The sequence below is a fragment of the Salvelinus namaycush genome, chromosome 3, assembly GCF_016432855.1.
Source record: "Salvelinus namaycush isolate Seneca chromosome 3, SaNama_1.0, whole genome shotgun sequence".
Taxonomy (NCBI): Eukaryota; Metazoa; Chordata; class Actinopteri; order Salmoniformes; family Salmonidae; genus Salvelinus; species Salvelinus namaycush.
In genome coordinates this window covers 10,576,629-10,598,659 of record NC_052309.1, presented here as the reverse complement: position 1 = coordinate 10,598,659, position 22,031 = coordinate 10,576,629, and the positions used below count along the sequence as shown (strand labels likewise).

The 22,031-nt window shown below is 43.9% G+C and overlaps 1 protein-coding gene across 1 annotated transcript; it reads right to left on the bottom strand.

Annotated features, from left to right (window-relative positions):
* Nucleotides 1–284: 284 nt before the first annotated feature.
* LOC120044931 (hippocampus abundant transcript 1 protein-like) lies at nt 285–13,458 on the bottom strand. The gene is made up of 12 exons (XM_038989677.1): nt 13,209–13,458; nt 11,545–11,643; nt 10,182–10,244; nt 9,630–9,757; nt 9,154–9,268; nt 7,738–7,956; nt 7,399–7,512; nt 5,991–6,062; nt 5,332–5,444; nt 4,725–4,822; nt 3,868–4,031; nt 285–3,617 (listed from the first exon to the last, which is right to left on the bottom strand). Exons 1-12 carry the CDS (start codon nt 13,287–13,289, stop codon nt 3,375–3,377), a joined length of 1,509 nt encoding a protein of 502 aa, XP_038845605.1. The 5' UTR covers nt 13,290–13,458; the 3' UTR covers nt 285–3,374.
* Nucleotides 13,459–22,031: the final 8,573 nt, after the last annotated feature.

The window sequence follows — 22,031 nt, the reverse complement described above, 5'->3', positions numbered from 1 at the left end:
AATGCTAACCCTAACCGTATTTAAGCTTTTTGGTTTTAATTTAAGACAAAAGCAAAATGTTTGTTTTCATACATTTTTACAATATAGACAATTTTGACTTTGCAGCTGGCTCATCTAGCGCAAAATAGCTCAGCTCTGCCTCCTGGACCAGACTCATCCGAATAAACGCCAGCCTGCCCATTCACAGCTAAAATCTTCCATCTTGATTTCTATTGGGAAAGTACACAGCACAACACCGCCACCATGTGATCAAAATATGAATACCATTAAAATAGGTTACATTACTTGACTTCGGTCATGTTGTTTTATTATTACAATTCAGTTTTTCTCTTTTTTTTCCCAAGACAAGACTTAAGAGGTATATATATACATAGCCCGTGTATATTTCATTTGTTTGGGTTATCATGAGCAATAACTTCCACTTCATGTACACTGTTAGTCCACCTCCCAAATGGCACCCTATTCTCTATATAGTGCAATATTTTTGACCAGAACCCGATGGGGCCCTGGTCAACAGGCCCTGGTCAACGGGTCCTGGTCAAAAGGAGTGCACTAATAAGGGAATGGGGTGCCAGTTTGAGACAAAGCTATAGTAATTTGTCTTATCTTCAGAAATGAACATGTTCACTTGTTAGGCACGTTTGTATAATAATCCTCTCAAAGATGCTGGGTGTAGATACAGACATAAAGAGCACATGGTGGAATGTGTTGTCTCAGTTATAAATCATCATCATACAAACAAAACTATGAAGATGATGTGTAACTATGATAACAAAATCATCATGTTACACAAAATAAGAAAAATACTTCATTGGGTGCATTTCAGATTTGTGGGCAATGAAGTTCTAAACGTGTTCCCAAAATATAGCAGTCCTAGAGATATGTATTGTAACCATTCTGATATACTTCTCCATAACATATACAATAGTCTTCATCATAGAATTCATAATACTAATAATGCCTTTTTACTCTTACAGGTGGGTACGATATAACACTGGAGGAAATTCAACAACAGTCACTGACTGAAAGTAGCTGTTGACCTTCTGACATCAATTTATGGATTCTTGGTCAAAATACTTCACAACAGGATTGGGGTTGGAGGTGACAGATAGGAAGCTTTACCTTCTCCTGCTCACTTCAATAATTTCCCTCGCTGATAGGAACCTGTGTACATGTACCTTAGAGAACAAGGAAATGACTGGCAAACCATCAGGGGAAAGCAGAAGCACCCACAATCTCTGTCTGAGCACAACCAATAACCAATCAACTGTATACCTAATATATTGTTTATCGTTTCATTTCAGAGGCAGACAGGAAGACATGTGTAGCTGTGTCTTTCTGTCCCCATAGCCACGTTTTGGGGAATATAAATACTTTTAAAAGTTCACATTCAGGTACAACACATTTTGTGAGCTTTCTAATACTATACTCTTAAAAAGATCCATGGACAGCTAGTCACTATTCATGCATTATGCATACAAACAGGAATCTCCTTCAGTACATACTCAACTTGACACAGGTATTGAGTGCCTTTACATACAGCTCTAGGTAGGTCTAGACAAACTACTTCCTCATTCACATTAGGGAAAACAACTTGGCGTTGTTGTTCATTGGGGTTAAATATTAGTTTTAAAAGCCTAACCTGTAGGTATACAGGCTAATACCTTTAATTCAATACAGTATGTACATATAAAATATGAACATTTACACATTGTGACAACCTCACAGAAAATAATCATTATGTACAATAAAAATGTGCCCCTAATGGATTTGATCAGGTCAAATTGCTTTCTCTTAATTTATATTTTATAAACCCCGGGTTAGTGAAGTTTGACTCTTGAGGGGTGAAAACTATTTGAGCTAACGATGGTTTTGCGTTAAAATCAGAATAAAATCAAATTCAAAATAAGTAATTTTTAAAGCTGAGGTAGCTTGCAACACTGGGACATATTTAGTGAAAGAAAAAAAACTATGGGCTAACCCTAACCCTCCCCAAAAAAAAAAAAAAATATCCACTCCCATCATATATTCCAGGGTAAGGTTATACTTTAAAAAAAAGATTTAAAAAAATTATCCCAAAAATTACAAAAAGAAAACCAGTAAAAACGTGTTCCTCTAAGTTAAATACATTATTATTACTACCAGAGTAGCCTAGACATTCCTGTCAATATGTTGCAGAACGTTAGCAATATCATTTTTACAGTATGGATAATATAAATAAAATACATCATATATTTTAAGATAAAAACCCTTTTTAGTACAGTAGCAATCAAGATTTCACAGACTGAACAGAAACTGCAGAGCACTGCATAAAACCATGACAACCATAACCTAATGGCATCATCCACACCTCAGCACTGCCTCCTACTGACAGGAGGCCACATCCAGTGAATATCTTAAATAGTTCCATGTTCTCACTATACAGGAACACTTTTAGCAGTTACTCTAGGACCAGTGGTTCAAGTACCAAAACTCTGCACAATAAAGTGAGAAGTTGAGATCTTGGGAGTAAAAATTACACCAAGATCTAATCTTCCTATGTCAAATATCCTATCATCCTAATCTCCCATGTTTCCCCACCAGTTATAAGACAATGATATGATAACTGCTCTCTGAATGATATGAGTTGTTGTAAGGCTTGTGAACAGAAGCTCCCATGAAATATCGGACTTACAGTATATATCTCATCCATTTTATAATGTCGTAATCTTATGGCTGCTCGTAGTGAACAAGTCTTCTAAGTAAATATTTTAAGTGTTGTTGACTGACTACTGGCACATATCTCCTTGCATTTCACAGATTCGGTTCAAGCCTCCTTGTATTGAGGTACCATTAGGTGTGGACTACAGTAAATTCTGAGCTTGAAGATGCGTTAAAGCAATTAAATGCCGGGCACAGCAAGCTCTTTCCCTTCTACCTCTACTGAACAACTCAATCTCCCCAGCGGGCAAATCTGGTTGAAATGGCACCAGATACCAACCAGTAACCAGTTTTGCACGCTGGGTCCGCCATCTTCACTATCACTCCCTTCAGAATTAAAACTTAAGAGTCCTAGAGGTGAAAACCAAAAAAACATCCCCTGTAAGATCACAACATCATAAACATCAAATCCAATCCTCCTAAAAAAAAAATGTAAATACTAGTTCCTATGGGACAGGGGCGGGGACTGGTTGGTTGTGCAGTGCAGAGTTGCACACAATATTGAGGTTTGTTAGCTAGGCCTCTCTCCCTCTCCTCCGTTGGGGATACGTAGGCTACATGGGGGGCGTGGTACCCGTAGCTGGGTGTAATAATACCAAAGCCACCTGCTGCCCTCCATCCTCCCTCAGTCACACGATGCTGTTCTGCAGGAGCCACCTGCTGCCCTCCCTCAGTCACACAACACTGTCCTGCAGGAGGGGCTCAAAGTCCTCGTCGCTGGTCGGCGCTGGCGTGTCCTCGTCACTGCCCGGTAACGGGGTGTTGATGTGGACGCCGGCTAGCATGGAGGTATCCTTGGCGTCAGCGCAGGTCACCACAGGAGGTTCGGTGTTCTCAGGGAGAAACAAGGCTACCAGGAAGGCCACCACCACCGTGCATGAGCCCAGCAGGAAGGGAGGGCCGGGGATCAAGGATTTCTGTATGGAGAGAGACACGCTATTATAGATACAGAACTTCATTTGACATTCATACAACACAAAGAATATAACCCATCTCTGAATAAAGAAACAGAAAGATAAAGGAATATGGCAACGGGAAGATTGCAAGTGCCTACTTAGGAAGAAACATGTTTTAAAGCTAGATGAGACAGAAATGTATACAGCTATATAAAGTCTGCCTATACTAGAGCCACAATGAAGATGTTATTGGTGATCGTGATGAATTTACCTCAGTCGGGGGGTTAATAGGTAAAGGGTCGATGGGGTACTCTCCTTGGATGGGATCGATTGTGTTCAGCTCTACGTTAAACATGAAGAAGATAAGTCCGTACAGCGCCGGGCCCAGACCGTTACACAGGCCTCGGATACCAGTGATCATCCCCTGAACCAGACCTGAGGAGAGACAGGTTATACATTTATTTGTCAGGGACCATGAGTACCTGTGGTCCCTGGGCAGAACAACATGACATCACAGAGGATACATCCATGAGACTTTGTTTCTGATCAAGGCCTATAAATGATAACCACAGGATATTTTTATTTAACTAGGCAAGACAGTTAAGAACAAATTCTTATTTTACAATAACAGCATACCCCTCCCCTAAACCGGACAACGATGGGCCAAATGTGCACCGTCCTATTATGGGACTCCCGATCACAGCCCAGTTGTAATACAGCCCGGGATAGAACCAGGGTCTTTAGTGACGCCACTAGCACTGCGATGCAGTGCCTTAGACTGCTGCGCCACTCGGGTGCCTTAAATTTCTGCTATACGTCTGCTATGAAATAAATAGTCAAAGTTAAAAACATCCATGCCTTTATATACTGTGGTGTGTCTTAATAGAAAATGTCAGTAAACATATTTTTCATATTGATTCACTTTCAAAATGACAAAGGAGGGGGCAAAGGAAGAAAGGTGGTACCGAAGAGAGCAGGACAAACAGACAGGTTACATGAAGGGGAAAAGGGGAATATTTTAGAGCAGGACAAACGGACAGGTTACATGAAGGGAAAAAGGGGAATATTTTAGAGCAGGACAAACGGATGAAGTACATACAGAAAAGAGAAATAAAGGGAATGTCTTACCTTGCTTATCTGGGTCTGCACAGCGAGACACCAGGGCGCTCACTGCAGGAAAGGTGATACTAGACATGGCTGCTACTGCACCTGCAGCCCACATCATCCTACACAGAGAGGAGACAGTGGTTAGCTATAGACACATACAGTATGAGACATCACTTAGCTATAGGAACTAGTAACCACACCCTCAGGACCAGCCCTTCTGAGCACGCTCAGTGACCTCTGACAAAACTGATCACGATTCCCCTTCGCTTTTGCTTCTTTTTTTTGTGTGATCGTTTTTCATTTGAACAAGAGAGAGATAATTGCATTAAGGGTTTTTTTAACAATAAAGTGGACAGTCAAGGACTTGTAATATTCTGTATTTATAAAAAAAAAAAAAAAAAAGTGTGAGTTCTAACTGTTGTCTAACTGTACTTAACTGTCAACACAGGCCAGCCCTGTTGATACTACTCAGGTAACCACACTACAGGCCAGCCCTGTTGATATTACTCAGGTAGCCACAGTACAGGCCAGCCCTGTTGATACTACTCAGGTAGCCACAGTACAGGCCAGCCCTGTTGATAATACTCAGGTAACCACAGTACAGCAGACAGAGTTGAAGGTGACCCACCATGGTTCTGACCCGAAGCCGTACCAGGCCAGCTGTAGAATCTGGAAGCCCAGGCCCAGAAGGACCGTGTTCTTGTTTCCAATAGTTCTCATCAAGACTGTCAGAATAAGTGTCTGCAACAAGAGGCAAACAATTAATACATTAAAAAAAATATCAAATCTTTTTATAAAGCCCAATTTACATCAGAAGTCATCAAAGTTCTTTACAAAGTGCTAATTTATTTAATATTTATTGTAGGCACACTCAATAAATATTGTATTCATAGGAATTACACAATTTGCTACATTACATTATAATGCCTTTTTAGAGCGGGCATGCGTCGGACTAATAACCGAAAGGTTGCAAGATCGAATCCCCGAGCTGACAAGGTAAAAATATGTCGTTCTGCCCCTGAACAAGGCAGTTAACCCACTGTTCCTAGGCCGTCATTGAAAATAAGAATTTGTTCTTAACTGACTTGCCTAGTTAAATAATGAAAATAAAAAAATGTCAGCATTCTTTACATCTAAACGTGGAACTTGATTCAATTCCAAAGGACAATAACTCATTTGAACTGACACATGTTGTTAACCTAAGACTTGATTAGAACTGATTGTTCAGTAACACATTGCAGTCTCCCACAGACAGTTAAATGGAGGAGTATTGCGCCAGATACATACCTGGGCTATGATGGAGAGGATCCCAACCACCCCGATGAACACTGCGATTGTTGCCGATGAAAAGTTAATGACCTGAGAGAGAGAGATTGAGAAATAAAAATAAATGGAGAGCGAGACAGAGAGAGAAAGGGAGAAAGACAGAAAGAGAGAGAGCCATAGACAGAGGGAGAAAGCCATAAAACAGCATTAGTCTCCCTCTTTACTCCAAAGCAAATTAATGCCACTATGTTAAATGACAAGCACTTGACTGTGCTCAACGGAGAGTGAGCTGTTCAAGTAGAAGAGAAAGGAACGGCGAAAGAACGAAATCTCTATGATTACAGTCACCCAGCTATAAGGAACTGAACCTGTGGTAAACGACACCTTGTACAGAAATAACTCAACTGTTCTTCATCTCTTGTTGAGATGATTTGATGTGTTGAATTTTATGTGGATGTTTTCATTAGCAATCTGCACACAATATTGAGGTTAGTTTGCTAGATCTCACTCACACAGATAGTCTACATGGGGCTGGGTACTCGTAGCTGGGTATAATAATACCAAAATCTCATGATAAATGAAAGGGAAGTTTTTATCAGTCTCGGGTAAATGAAGAGCAGGTGTTTAATTGTCTAAGGTAGAGGAACAACTAGGCTTTGGCAGTATACCATATATACCAGGTCATTTGGAAATAGTATTGAAAAACCATCCTGTGGCTGTCAAAACTATTTACCACAATCTTTTTCTTTTTTTTTTGTAGCTACTTTAAGTAAATACCTGTAGTCAACTGGTGCAATTTGTTAGGAGATAAAGCAGATTCTGTTCTTCATTTCACCTGTCACATTATTTTACATTATGAAGTTTACCATGGTTCCCCAGCACAGTTGAGCCAGTCCCGTGTTTGTTTGTAAATGGCACAACGGGAGAAAGCACGAGCAGATGAGTCCAGCTGTGTATTGACAGGGATCACGTTTTATATTGAAAGTCAGTGTTTTTTTGCTTCAAGAGTGATCAGGGACGTGTAACTATTGTTTTCCTTCACCGAAAATACATTAGTGCAACATATTCGGCAGAAAATAGCTTCATTGTCATCAGATGACAACAGAAGTGCAATGCACCTACCTATATATGTATGCTCCTACCTGTATGTATAACTTTATGAGCTGGATTTCCTAATGTTTTGCAATTAGTTTATTTACATTTGCACTCGTTAGCATATTTAGCTAGCAGCCTCCATGGAAATCCTCTATTACTTGTGCTAATTTTGTTAGCATTCTGGTAATAGACGCACAATGGTTTTTTAACGGTTTTTTGGAGCCCCCTTTTGTACTAAGCCAGTAATACTGTAAATCCTGGTGTGAGAGAAGAACGGTATGAGGATTTGAAAATCTGGATACAGCCCGACCCTAGGAACAAGTTGGATATTTACCTGTCTAAGATATAGGAAGAAGCTGGAGTATTGACCAGCCTCAGGTAGGTAGGACAGGAACACGGTTATACAGATGAGAAGAACTGTGGGGTCCTTTCCCACTTTCCTCATTGACTGCAAACAAGAGAGACACCAAAGGCTTTAAACTAAAAGAGACACCAAAGGCTTTAAACTAACAGAGACACCAAAGGCTTTAAACTAACATAGACACCAAAGGCTTTTCAAAATGGCCACAGACACTGATGAAGCTAGGTAGCCTACTAACGTGTCTGTACGTATAGTATATCCCAGCCAGATCTCATTGACTCATAGCATGGTATAGCATACTGTAGCACTCACCTGGAAGGGGTCTGCCTGCTCCCAGGTGATAGGTGCTCCCCAGGTGTTGAGTCTCATCTTCTCTGGTAGGGACTCAGGCACGGCCAGCAGGATGAAGCAGATGTCTGCCAGAGCCACCAACGTAGCCACCAACACCACCAGGTTGTCACCGTAACACGCGGACAGGTACGCCCCGATGGCCGGACTTGTCACCAGGCTGGCTGCAAACGTAGCCGACACCTAGAGGAAAACACACAGAGGACAAGGTGTGTTTTAAACTAGTCTTTTTTTAGGTCCATTTATATTTAATCACGATAGTCCACTCAGCAACAATTGTCACAGTTTTCCATTAAGTCCTGTAGTGTATTTAACGTTATTATTTTTTAATGGTATTGGAGCCAATAGCTGTCAATGACCCAATGTATGCAGCTATTTTTCGCATTTCACAAGTGGTTAAGCTATACAAAGGAAACGTAATTCATGTTAATGAATGCTATTCTTCATTCAACGCCAGGGCTCAAAATACAAAGTGAAAAGGATGGGAGAATTCAATGGGATACGACACACTGCATGCTGTGACCTCAAGGGACTGCATGAGATCTGAAATCACTGTGTGAAGGATTGTAAAAACATGACACAACCAACATCTAATCAACACAACAGAACACATTGCATAACCCATATAGAAGTACATAACTTGATCTTCACCCACATAACTGTCAAATAGAATTGGAAAGATGACCAGATAGAATTATCCACTACCCTCTACCCCAATCAACTGAGGAAAACACTGTACATCAGGGATGGGCAACTGGCGGCCCAACTTACTGTTGAGAGTTAGAATAGTAGAATAGACCAGGTAGAATTTCACTATGTGGTTGTGCATCAGCAGTTTTTCTCTTGTTATGTCAGTCACTGACAGTCACTCAATTAGCCCATGTCAGCTAAATATTTTGTTGATTGGTAAGTTATTAAGAATTACCAGCCTGTGGGGCCCCATTGATTTTGTTAGTCACACACACAGATATCACATTCAAAACCGCAAACATTTCTATCCACACTATTGCAAAATGCGTAGAATTGCATGAAATGAGTTATAAAATTGCTCAATCTTCTCTCCGCCCCATAGCAAAATGTGTAGAATTGCAGCAAACTTGTTTTAAAACTAACATTTTATCTACGCCCCGCTTTCAAGAGGGGGAGCTGCTAAAATATTTTGCTCGCAAGGTGGGGGCCCACCAAAAAAAGAAAAACACGTTGCTTATGGCCCTCAAAAGGCTAGGGCCGGCTCTGACTGCATATGTAGGTATGGATGTGGGTACGCAGAACAATTAACCACTACGGCCCCTCATGATGAGTTCAGATGTTTTGTGGCCCCCACTCCCATCAGTTCCCATCCCTGCTGAAGTCATAATAAAAATGTAACTAGCTCTTTACCAGTCCGTATGCTGTGCTTCTTTCATGCTCCTCAGTGACATCAGAGACATAAGCAAAGATGACAGAGAAGGTGACAGAGAAAGCCCCTGACATGGAAATCGCTGCAAAGTACCACCTGAGGGAGGAAACATTATGTCAGTCACATCCAAGGCAGTGCATTCCACACCACATACTTGACAAGTAAGATCAACAAACACTCCTACAGACTCTAAAGCTAAAGATCTATTGACAGGCATCAAAATGTTTACCAATTTGAAAGGCTGACTAAAATTGTTAAAACAGACAGCTATATGGTGGTGTGTGCATAGGTGGGATAATATGGTATTTTCATCTAAACCAGCACTGTTACAACAGCACTACACAAGATTCCCTGTTTACATGTACTTATTGTTTAATTCAAATCAAAAGACACAATGAATACTGAACCAAATCACAGCAGTGTTTTTTCTTGGTCAGAAGAGAGGTGCAGGACTTACCAGGGACTGAGTCTCATGAGTGGGATGGGGGCGCAGGTGAAGAACACAGTGACCAATAGGAAGGACCGCCTGCCCCACACATCTGACAGGGCACCAATCAGAGGGGCGCTCATGAAGGACAGGAGACCCTGTGGCAGAGGAGGGTGAAGAGGGGGAGGAGCCTCTGTTAAGAACGTCATGTTACCGGGAACCCGTAATGAGAAGCCTCATTGATCTTTAGTGTAAATGAGAGTGAGCTGAATTATAATCAAGTAGCAGCAAGAAAATGGCTGCCCTTTGCTCTCCTGAAATGACATATGATAAACCTACATTAAACTTAAACATCCACTAGTTATGAAATAATAAGATACTAGAATTTCTTTTTTAATAGAGTACCAGAATACATTATAGAGTGATGCTTTTGTTCAATCGCTCAGGGATGCAACTCTACGGGGGTCCTCATAGCAGTGATCAATAAATTACATAATTGGTTAATTATTTGGGAGATATACTGTTCGTAGTCTGCCAAACAACATTTTTGTATTTAAGTTATTTCTATGCCTGATATCTTACCTTCACACCTTGAATAAGGCCATTCATCAGAAATGTGTGCTGTGGAAACGTTTCATGTAAAACCTGCAAAAATAAACCACAGAGAAACCACAAACATCTTTAAAAAGGGGCTCTTGCACAGATAGGGTGCCAACTGCCAAGAAACCATAGTCACACACACAGACAGCTGTGTGCTTAACAAGCGGTTTTACAAGCCAAGAAACCTACCCTACAGAGAGAAGACTAGAAGAGACAGATGGGGATGAAAATAAGAGACAGACTGGCAGTGAGAGAGAGAAAGAGAGCGAGAGAGAGTTGATAGCTGTGCTAGAGATATACTGAACAAAAATATAAAACGTAACAATTTCAAAGATTTTACTGAGGTACAGTTCATATAAGGAAATCAGTCAATTGAAATAAATGCATTTGGCACTAATCTATGGATTTCACATAACTGGGCAGGGGCGCAGCCATGGGTAGGCTTTGGAGGGCATAGGTCCACCCTCTAGGGAGCCAGACCCAGCCGAACATAATTAGTTTTCCCCCACAAAAGTGCTTTATTACAGATGGAAATATTCCTCAGCACCCCCCTTAGACAATCCCACTGGTGAAGAAGCCGTATGAGGAGGTCCTGAGCTGGCGTGGTTACACGTGGTCTGCCGTTGTGAGGCCGGTTGGAAGTACTGCCAAATTCTCTACAATAACGGAGCTGGCTTATGGTAAAGAAATTAACATTAAAATTCTCTGGCAACTGCTCTGTTGAACATTCCTGCAGTCAGCATGCCAATTGCACACTCCCTCAACTTGAGTCATAGGTGGTATTGTGTGACAAAACTGCACATTTTAGAGTGGCATTTTATTGTCCCCAGCAAAAGGTTCACCTATGTAATGATCATGCTGTTTAAACAGTTTCTTGATATGCCACACCTGTCAGGTGGATGGATTATCTTGGCAAAGGAGAAATGCTCACTAACAGGGACGTAAACACATTTGTGCACAACATTTGAGAGAAATAAGCTTTTTGTGCATATGGAACATTTCTGGGATCTTTTATTTCAGCTCATGACACTTGGGACCAACACTTTACATGTTGCATAGATAGATAAAATAGATAGATACAATAAAATAGGTAAGATAGATAAGATAGATAATCCTGCAGCAACAGAACATTTGAATTATGTGAATTATAATTAATGGTCATTTTGTAGAGGTTGATACATTTTTCATAAAGAGAAAGTCAAGTCTAATTTCTAAATGGAATTTACAAACTTCAGAAGCCATTTAAACCTCAAATACACTAAACGTTTTAAATGTCCTGCTTCAGGGTGATCAAATTAAGATCCTACATCTGTAAACAGACAGGCCAGCTGGAGATGGTACTCACTGTCAGCATGGGAGTGGTGAGGAGACCCCAGGCAAAGAACTCCAGGAAGATGACCACGACAGCATGGGAGACACTGGGTCTGCCAATGCCATGGCCCGGCTGCAACACAGAGGAAAGAAAGGTGGCCATTTTAGACTGTGTTCGATCCAATTTTAAAACATCCACCAAATTAACAGCTCTCACAGTGTGATCATTTTTTCAACAGCATTTCAAAAAGGCTACCATTTACTGAGTCTAATGTCTAATGATGCTGTCTGAATGGGATTATCAAGATTAAATCAGTCTGAATCTAAATCAATAAGAGAAAGAAATCCCACTGCTCCACTTCTCTTTCAAGGTGAATCAGTCACTTTCTTTGCTATTTGAAGACATCCACGTAGGGACCTCTGAAGGAGTCCGTCAGTGGTATTTGAGGAAGGCAGAGATAGGGGAGCACAGGCCCCTAGCTACTTCACAGCACAGTGATGCAGACTTTAGTCTTGGGAAGATTGGGACATGGCCGTTAAATGACAGTAGAGATTGAAGGTGGGCCTTCTATTACTATCCCTCGTGTTGACAGTGAGTGCACTGAGTTTGTCTGTGTATATGTAATATGTATGCATGAGTGAGAACTGGGGGAGAGTGGGATGTGGTTGTGATCTCAGCTCGCTGTCATGCAAGGTGGAAATCACGTCATGATCACCAAGCCTAATCTGTGGAATTAGACATACAGTAGCCAGGCCTAATGGCGATTCAATCACTGCTGGCTTTTCAATGTTGTGAAAAATAGAGTCAGGCCTAAGCATTTAGTTGTGTTAATTACAAATAAAACGACTAATATAAAATTAATGTCTCAATCCACTTTGATGCATAGCTCAGACTAATAACAGAAGCCTTGTTAAACCTCAAATACACTACACTTTTGCATTTCCTGCTATGCAGGGTAATTCACCAAAAATAGTTATTAAATTAAGATCCTACATTTGGATAGTACAAAATGTAATGTTTTCCTTTTTTTTATTATGCCATCTGTGATTGTGTTTTTGGTCCAGGTCATCCTTCCTTTCCAATGTAACACCTTCCATGGCCCTGACAGCTGGCTATTGGCTAGAGCACAGCCAGCATCATCAACAACAACAATTATCCAAATATTAATTTGAAAACAATACATTATCATGATAATGCATTCTGTCTATGAATACATGATTATGGAATTATCATGCAAACAGCTTGCGTTGGGGGGAAGCCGGGGGATGTTATGTAATGGCAGCGGCATAACAATATTATACAGGCTTCAATAAGCTCCTCCGCAGCTATAGGCCTTAAGGCGCTACCCCGAGATATTACCGGCCGCGTCCTTCCAATAGGCGTTCCAACGTAACCATCTATCATTATCGATAATCTAATAACACATTGATCCACATTTCAAAACGGATTGGTAATAGCTTTAGCGCAAGAATGTGTCGCACTTTAGGCTGACAGAGCCGTTTCATTTTCACAAGGTATGTCGAGTACACAATGTCCGCTTATGTCATACCCTGCCGCTACCGCAGGCGCGCTCACAGCTGATACTCCATCGTTTGCAGTTTATGTGAAATCGATTACATTGTTACATTACACAAATACTATAGGCTACATTCCCGGCTGCAATAGGCTACCGAAATAAAGACGATTAATTCACATACCGTGGGCCCATCTTTCATGATAATTTTCTTGACCAACACAATACGGTTGGTACCCTGTTGATCTTTCTCTCCCGGAGTCATCTCCTCATTACATTTTGCCGGAGTTACATAGAATCCATGCTGCGTAGGGATCTTCGGTTCACCCGCTTCTTCCAGGATGCCTTCTTATTTAGCCTTGGAAGGCTAACTGTAAAAAAAAATACGTGTTTATAACCCAGTAGTCCGACCGAATCGACAACACCTGCGAATAATGTACAAAATGGATATTGCACACGTCATCAACACGTCCTCTCGATTCCCTCTGTACAGAGGACAGCGCACTCCAGCGATGGAAGATTAGAGATGGTGCTAAAGGTACTGACTGCGGATCAGTGTGTAGTTTTATGGCACCGTTTTACGCATCAGCTTGATGTGATGGTAAAGGTTGAAAAAACTGGTCTGAGACCAGATTTAGGGATAAACACCGTTCCTTGCAGCCACGAAAGAAGGACGCGCAGTACCCGGAAACAACGAATCAATTGTGGTTAATTCTCTGATCCAAATAAAACATTTAGTTGTGGTTAACTGTATTGAATTGAAATAGCGAGCATAACTCAGCTTACTCTGAGAAACATGAGCTGTTTTCAAATATTCAAAATAATATATTTGGGAGGCCAAATGAGGAAACATATGCTGCATTGCATTCTAGGTGTTTTACTCAGAAATACCATGTCAAAAAAACGATTAACCCATTGATTTTATCACTGCTCCGATGCTTTTAGGATCACCCTCCATATAGTAGAAAATGATGCATTGCCTGTTTTTCTTGCAGGTGTAATTGAATGAAGCGCCCCCTACCAAGGTCCTTTTTTGTTCATGGTAAATTTCTATTGCATGCTCAAAGGTGTATACCAGGTGGGTAAGTCATGTGACACGTATTGCTTTACTGGTAGTTTGTGCTCCATGAGGTCTGTTTGTGGTCATCACTAGGCAACGAGAGTGTTCAGTTTACAGTACCTGCACGGCAAAGGTGTGTCTGTAAGAGGACACGGTGCTTAACCAGCAAACTATTCTAGGATCACCTGGGGCAGATTCCTTCTCCACCAAAATATTTATGGTACATTATTTAACACCAGGATTACTTCAGGTTGGCACTTTTGTCAGTAAAAATTATTGATCATCTTTAGAGCTTTTTATGCCTGTTTCTGTAGACAGAATGGCCTTAGCAAGTGGACACTGGGTTGCCAAGGAAACTAACGGTAAACCGCCAAGCCCCAGGTAAGTGTGTGTGTGTGTGTGTGTGCTTGTGTGTGTGTGTGTGTGTGTGTGTGTGTGTGTGTGTGTGTGTGTGTGTGTGTGCGTGTGCGTGTGCGTTCAGCTTTTCCCCGTCATCACCTCAGGTATGCCCCCAGTATTTTCTTAACTTGGCTGAACATGGCTTTCTAGAAGCAGATGGAAAAACAACATAGTTGTTTCCATGTTTAATTTCTCCATTTCCACATATCTCCACCTTCCCAGGCACGGCCATGCGCTAGCTGTGGCTGGGAATATAGCTTTCCTGTTTGGAGGGGTGTCCACCATATCCCATGAGGTAAATCTCACTACCTTATGCTACTAATTGGTAAGCCTATCTAAAACATTGCAATGAACCTAACAATGTATTTCCCCTTGTTCTGTAGGAGGAGCAGCCAGTATATTTGAATGACTTCTACATGCTCACAGGTACAGTATAATTATACTCAATGAGCTCAACCCAACACATGTAGGCTACAACTAAATACCCCTATTGACAGTCAAGATTAATCATAATACAAGCCTTCTTAAACATGCAATATAATGTCATTACTCACATATGATTACTCACTTCACTCTACAAACTTGTATTGTGTTTCTAGTTTCAGCCACTCACATCACATGGGAGGTGATGCCACAGAATGGGGTTGTACCCTCAGCAAGAGAAGGACACACACTTTGGTAATTGATATACTGTATACAGCATCTTAACAATTAGGATATCTCAATTACCATTTGAATCTCAGACCATACTAATACGGTATGCTATTTGTCTACAAATCAACCATGGAGACATTAATTGAGACATCTGTTAAGTCTACTGCTTTGACATAGGTAAGATTACAGGGCAGGAAGTCCCTTGGGGCGGCAGGTAGCCTAGTGGTTAGAGTGTTGGGCCAGAAAGGTTGCTAGATTGAATCCCGAGCTGACAATGTATAAATCTGTCGTTCTGCCCCTGAACAAGGCAGTTAATGTTATGCTGGTGAATGAGGACCCAAAAGCGACGTAATAGTAACAGAGTCTTTATTCCAGTAATAAACAAATAATGATTCTCTTGGTAAATCCAAAAACAGGAAACTGAAATCCTCTCGTCAATAGAGAGGAACGACTGGAGACGCGACCACAGACTGCAGGTCGCTTCAGGAAGGCACTGGCCGTAGCAGACCTAGACACCTGCTCACACGCAGCATCTGAAGAAGGCAAAAACACGACAGGGCGGAACAAGGACACAGGAACAGCAAACATCAAACAAGAATCCGACAAGGACAGAAGCGGAAAACAGAGGGAGAAATAGGGACTCTAATCAGAGGGCAAAATAGGGGACAGGTGTGAAAGAGTAAATGAGGTCGTTAGGAGAATGAGAAACAGCTGGGAGCAGGAACGGAACGATAGAGAGAGAGAGCGGGAGAGGGAGAGAGGGAGGAGGAGAGAGAGAGAGAGAAAGAGGGAAAGAACCTAATAAGACCAGCAGAGGGAAGCACAGGGACAAGACATGATGAAAGACAAAACATGACAGTACCCCCCCACTCACCGAGCGCCTCCTGGCGCACTCGAGGAGGAACCCTGGCGGCAACGAAGGAAATCATCAATCAACGAACGGTCCAGCACGTCCCGAGATGGAACCCAACTCCTCTCCTCAGGACCGTAACCCTCCCAATCCACTAAGTACTGGTGACCACGTCCCCGAGAACGCATGTCCATGATCTTCCGTACCTTGTAAATAGGAGCGCCCTCGACAAGGACGGGGGGGGGGGGGGGAAGACGAATGGGAGTGCGAAGAAAAGGCTTGACACAAGAGACATGGAAGACAGGGTGGACGCGACGAAGATGTCGCGGAAGAAGCAGTCGCACAGCGACAGGATTGACGACCTGAGAGACACGGAACGGACCAATGAACCGCGGAGTCAACTTGCGAGAAGCTGTCGTAAGGGGAAGGTTACGAGTGGAAAGCCACACTCTCTGACCGCGACAATACCTAGGACTCTTAATCCTACGTTTATTGGCGGCTCTCACAGTCTGCGCCCTGTAACGGCAAAGTGCAGACCTGACCCTCCTCCAGGTGCGCTCACAACGTTGGACAAAAGCCTGAGCGGAGGGAACGCTGGACTCGGCGAGCTGGGACGAGAACAGAGGAGGCTGGTACCCAAGACTACTCTGAAACGGAGATAGCCCGGTAGCAGACGAAGGAAGCGAGTTGTGAGCGTACTCAGCCCAGGGGAGCTGTTCTGCCCAAGACGCAGGGTTTCGAAACGAAAGGCTGCGTAATATGCGACCAATCGACTGATTGGCCCTTTCTGCTTGACCGTTAGACTGGGGATGAAACCCGGAAGAGAGACTGACGGAAGCACCAATCAAACGACAGAACTCCCTCCAAAACTGTGACGTGAATTGCGGACCTCTGTCTGAAACGGCGTCTAACGGGAGGCCATGAATTCTGAACACATTCTCAATGATGATTTGTGCCGTCTCCTTAGCGGAAGGAAGCTTAGCGAGAGGAATGAAATGTGCCGCCTTAGAGAACCTATCGATAACCGTAAGAATCACAGTCTTCCCCGCAGACGAAGGCAGACCGGTAATAAAGTCTAAGGCGATGTGAGACCATGGTCGAGAAGGAATGGGAAGCGGTCTGAGACGACCGGCAGGAGGAGAGTTACCTGACTTAGTCTGCGCGCAGTCCGAACAAGCAGCCACGAAACGACGCGTGTCCCGCTCCTGAGTAGGCCACCAAAACCGCTGGCGAATAGAAGCAAGCGTACCCCGAACGCCGGGGTGGCCAGCTAACTTGGCAGAGTGAGCCCACTGAAGAACAGCCAGACGAGTAGAGACAGGAACGAACAGAAGGTTACTAGGACAAGCGCGCGGCGACGCAGTGTGAGTGAGTGCTTGCTTCACCTGTCTCTCAATTCCCCAGACAGTCAACCCGACAACACGCCCTTCAGGGAGAATCCCCTCGGGGTCGGTAGAAGCCACAGAAGAACTAAAGAGACGGGATAAGGCATCAGGCTTGGTGTTCTTATTTCCCGGGCGATAGGAAATCACGAACTCGAAACGAGCGAAAAACAACGCCCAACGAGCTTGACGTGCATTAAGTCGTTTGGCAGAACGGATGTACTCAAGGTTCTTATGGTCAGTCCAAACGACAAAAGGGACGGTCGCCCCCTCCAACCACTGTCGCCATTCGCCTATGGCTAAGCGGATGGCGAGCAGTTCGCGGTTACCCACATCATAGTTGCGCTCCGATGGCGACAGGCGATGAGAAAAGTAAGCGCAAGGATGAACCTTATCGTCAGAATGGAAGCGCTGAGACAGAATGGCTCCCACGCCCACCTCTGACGCGTCAACCTCGACAATGAATTGTTTAGTGACGTCAGGAGTAACAAGGATAGGGGCGGATGTAAAACGCTTCTTGAGGAGATCAAAAGCTCCCTGGGCGGAACCGGACCACTTAAAGCAAGTCTTGACAGAAGTCAGAGCTGTGAGAGGGGCAGCCACTTGACCGAAATTACGAATGAAACGCCGATAGAAATTAGCGAAACCGAGAAAGCGCTGCAACTCGACACGTGACTTAGGGACGGGCCAATCGCTGACAGCCTGGACCTTAGCGGGATCCATCTGAATGCCTTCAGCGGAAATAACAGAACCGAGAAATGTGACAGAGGAGACATGAAAGGCGCACTTCTCAGCCTTCACGTAGAGACAATTCTCTAAAAGACGCTGGAGTACACGTCGAACGTGCTGAACATGAATCTCGAGTGACGGTGAAAAAATCAGGATATCGTCAAGGTAAACGAAAACAAAAATGTTCAGCATGTCTCTCAGTACATCATTAACTAATGCCTGAAAGACAGCTGGAGCATTAGCGAGACCGAACGGCAGAACCCGGTATTCAAAATGCCCTAACGGAGTGTTAAACGCCGTTTTCCACTCGTCCCCCTCTCTGATGCGTACGAGATGGTAAGCGTTACGAAGGTCCAACTTAGTAAAGCACCTGGCTCCCTGCAAAATCTCGAAGGCTGACGACATAAGGGGAAGCGGATAACGATTCTTAACCGTTATGTCATTCAGCCCTCGATAATCCACGCAGGGGCGCAGAGTACCGTCCTTCTTCTTAACAAAGAAAAATCCCGCTCCGGCGGGAGAGGAAGAAGGCACCACGGTACCGGCGTCGAGAGAAACAGACAGATAATCCTCGAGAGCCTTACGTTCGGGAGCCGACAGAGAGTATAGTCTACCCCGAGGGGGAGTGGTCCCCGGAAGGAGATCAATACAACAATCATACGACCGGTGAGGAGGAAGGGAGCTGGCTCTGGACCGACTGAAGACCGTGCGCAGATCATGATATTCCTCCGGCACTCCTGTCAAATCACCAGGTTCCTCCTGAGTAGAGGGGACAGAAGACACAGGAGGGATAGCAGACATTAAACACTTCACATGACAAGAAACGTTCCAGGATAGGATAGAATTACTAGACCAATTAATAGAAGGATTATGACATACTAGCCAGGGATGACCCAAAACAACAGGTGTAAAAGGTGAACGAAAAATCAAAAAGGAAATGGTCTCACTGTGGTTACCAGATACTGTGAGGGTTAAAGGTAGTGTCTCACATCTGATACTGGGGAGAAGACTACCATCTAAGGCGAACATGGGCGTGGGCTTCCCTAACTGTCTGAGAGGAATGTCATGTTTCCGAGCCCATGCTTCGTCCATAAAACAACCCTCAGCCCCAGAGTCTATCAAGGCACTGCAGGAAGCAGCCGAACCGGTCCAGCGTAGATGGACCGACAAGGTAGTACAGGATCTTGATGGAGAGACCTGAGTAGTAGCGCTCACCAGTAGCCCTCCGCTTACTGATGAGCTCTGGCCTTTTACTGGACATGACATGACAAAATGTCCAGCAGAACCGCAATAGAGGCAAAGGCGGTTGGTGATTCTCCGTTCCCTCTCCTTAGTCGAGATGCGAATACCTCCCAGCTGCATGGGCTCAGTCTCTGAGCCGGTGGGAGGAGATGGTTGAGATGCGGAGAGGGGAAACACCGTTAACGCGAGCTCTCTTCCACGAGCTCGGTGACGAAGATCTACCCGTCGTTCTATGCGGATGGCGAGTGCAATCAAAGAGTCCACGCTGGAAGGAACCTCCCGGGAGAGAATCTCATCCTTAACCTCAGCGTGGAGTCCCTCCAGAAAACGAGCGAGCAACGCCGGCTCGTTCCAGTCACTGGATGCAGCAAGAGTGCGAAACTCTATAGAGTAATCCGTTATGGATCGATCACCTTGACATAGGGAAGCCAGGGCCCTGGAAGCCTCCTTCCCAAAAACTGAACGATCAAAAACCCGTATCATCTCCTCTTTAAAGTTCTGATAATCGTTAGAACACTCAGCCCTTGCCTCCCAGATAGCTGTGCCCCACTCCCGAGCCCGACCAGTAAGGAGTGATATGACGTAAGCGATCCGAGCTCTCTCACTAGAGTACGTGTTGGGCTGGAGAGAGAACACAATATCACACTGGGTGAGAAAAGAGCGACACTCAGTGGGCTGCCCAGAGTAACATGGTGGGTTATTAACCCTAGGTTCCGGAGACTCGGAAGACCAGGAAGTAGCAGGTGGCACGAGACGAAGACTCTGAAACTGTCCAGAGAGATCGGAGACCTGAGCGGCCAGGGTCTCAACGGCATGACGAGCAGCAAACAATTCCTGCTCGTGTCTGCCGAGCATTGCTCCCTGGAACTCGACGGCAGTGTTGAGAGAATCCATAGTCGCTGGGTCCATCTTGGTCGGATTCTTCTGTTATGCTGGTGAATGAGGACCCAAAAGCGACGTAATAGTAACAGAGTCTTTATTCCAGTAATAAACAAATAATGATTCTCTTGGTAAATCCAAAAACAGGAAACTGAAATCCTCTCGTCAATAGAGAGGAACGACTGGAGACGCGACCACAGACTGCAGGTCGCTTCAGGAAGGCACTGGCCGTAGCAGACCTAGACACCTGCTCACACGCAGCATCTGAAGAAGGCAAAAACACGACAGGGCGGAACAAGGACACAGGAACAGCAAACATCAAACAAGAATCCGACAAGGACAGAAGCGGAAAACAGAGGGAGAAATAGGGACTCTAATCAGAGGGCAAAATAGGGGACAGGTGTGAAAGAGTAAATGAGGTCGTTAGGAGAATGAGAAACAGCTGGGAGCAGGAACGGAACGATAGAGAGAGAGAGCGGGAGAGGGAGAGAGGGAGGAGGAGAGAGAGAGAGAGAAAGAGGGAAAGAACCTAATAAGACCAGCAGAGGGAAGCACAGGGACAAGACATGATGAAAGACAAAACATGACAGTTAACCCACTGCTCCTAGGCTGTCATTGATAATGAGAATTTGTTCTTAACTGTCTTACCGAGTTAAACAAAGGTTAAATAACATTTTTTTTTTAAATTACATATATACTGTAGATATATTCTCCCTGCCTCCGCAGTGTGGTTAAAGGCAAGCTCTACCTGTTTGGAGGAGTGGCCAGTCCGCAGGCTGGAGAATGTCTTCCTGGAGTCTACTGCTTTGACATAGGTAGGATTACAGGGCAGGGGGTCCCTGGGTTATTACAGAGAAGCAGTGTAGATGATAAGAAGGAACCCAGCCCCGACTCAAAGATGAAGGCTAACATAATTGGTTAAAACTCCAGATTCTTTGCCACTTCCAGTGTCAATGGATGAGATGAAAGAGCTTAACTCCCCCAAACTAACATTGCCATAACAACAACAACTTTGAAAGAGTAGTAGCTGTAGCGTTTATTATTTTCACGACCCATGCCATGCTTAGGGTGAGATTATTCATTACTGAGTTTGCTGTACAGTTTATTGTAACTAGAACTACACAGTTTAACACTGAGTAAAGCATGCCCTCTGGTCTCATTGGCTATAGTGTCATTGACGTGGGAGCGGCTTGCCACAGGGGGTGTGTCTCTTAGAACCATCAGACACAGTTCCGTCTCCGTGGGAGACAATATTTATGTCTACGGTGGGCTCCTAGACGGTGTCCCCACTGATGACCTCATGATGTTCAACACAGGTCAGTGTGGGCCAGGGTGGAGCCATGGTCACCACAGGTCAGTATGGGCCAGGTTGGAGCCATGGTCACCACAGGTCAGTATGGGCCAGGGTGGAGCCATGGTCACCACAGGTCAGTATGGGCCAGGGTTGAATAATGCTGCCGTGGAGGTTAACTTTGGTCAGAGGAAATATTTATGCATGTAGAGTAATGCATCTCTTCAGTCTCTTTGGTTCAGAGTGTGACTACTTGTATTTCAGTCTCTCTGAACTGGACCCCAGTCAAGACCACTGGCACTCTGCCATCTGCAAGGTAATTTACACCAACGTAAACATAAGAAGCCTAACTAGTGGTCTCAAATGACAGAAATTAGCTAAAGATTCTCCTGTTGAAAGGATGCATCATTACATTTGCTGGGTTTAGCTAATATTGTACGCCAGAAGACTTGTTTGTTAGCTGTGCTGCATTCCATCACAGAGTGTGCGTGAAAGGTTGCCATGGCACAGTATGTTGACAA

Excerpts from the sequence above, each read along its gene's own strand:
- LOC120044931 (XM_038989677.1), bottom strand. The coding sequence starts at position 13,289 with ATGACTCCGGGAGAGAAAGATCAACAGGGTACCAACCGTATTGTGTTG. Across the intron at positions 5,445-5,990 it reads TCCTCTCCATCATAGCCCAG|ACACTTATTCTGACAGTCTT; the intron begins GTATGTATCTGG and ends CTCTTGTTGCAG. Across the intron at positions 4,032-4,724 it reads TGCAGACCCAGATAAGCAAG|GTCTGGTTCAGGGGATGATC; the intron begins GTAAGACATTCC and ends GTCTCTCCTCAG.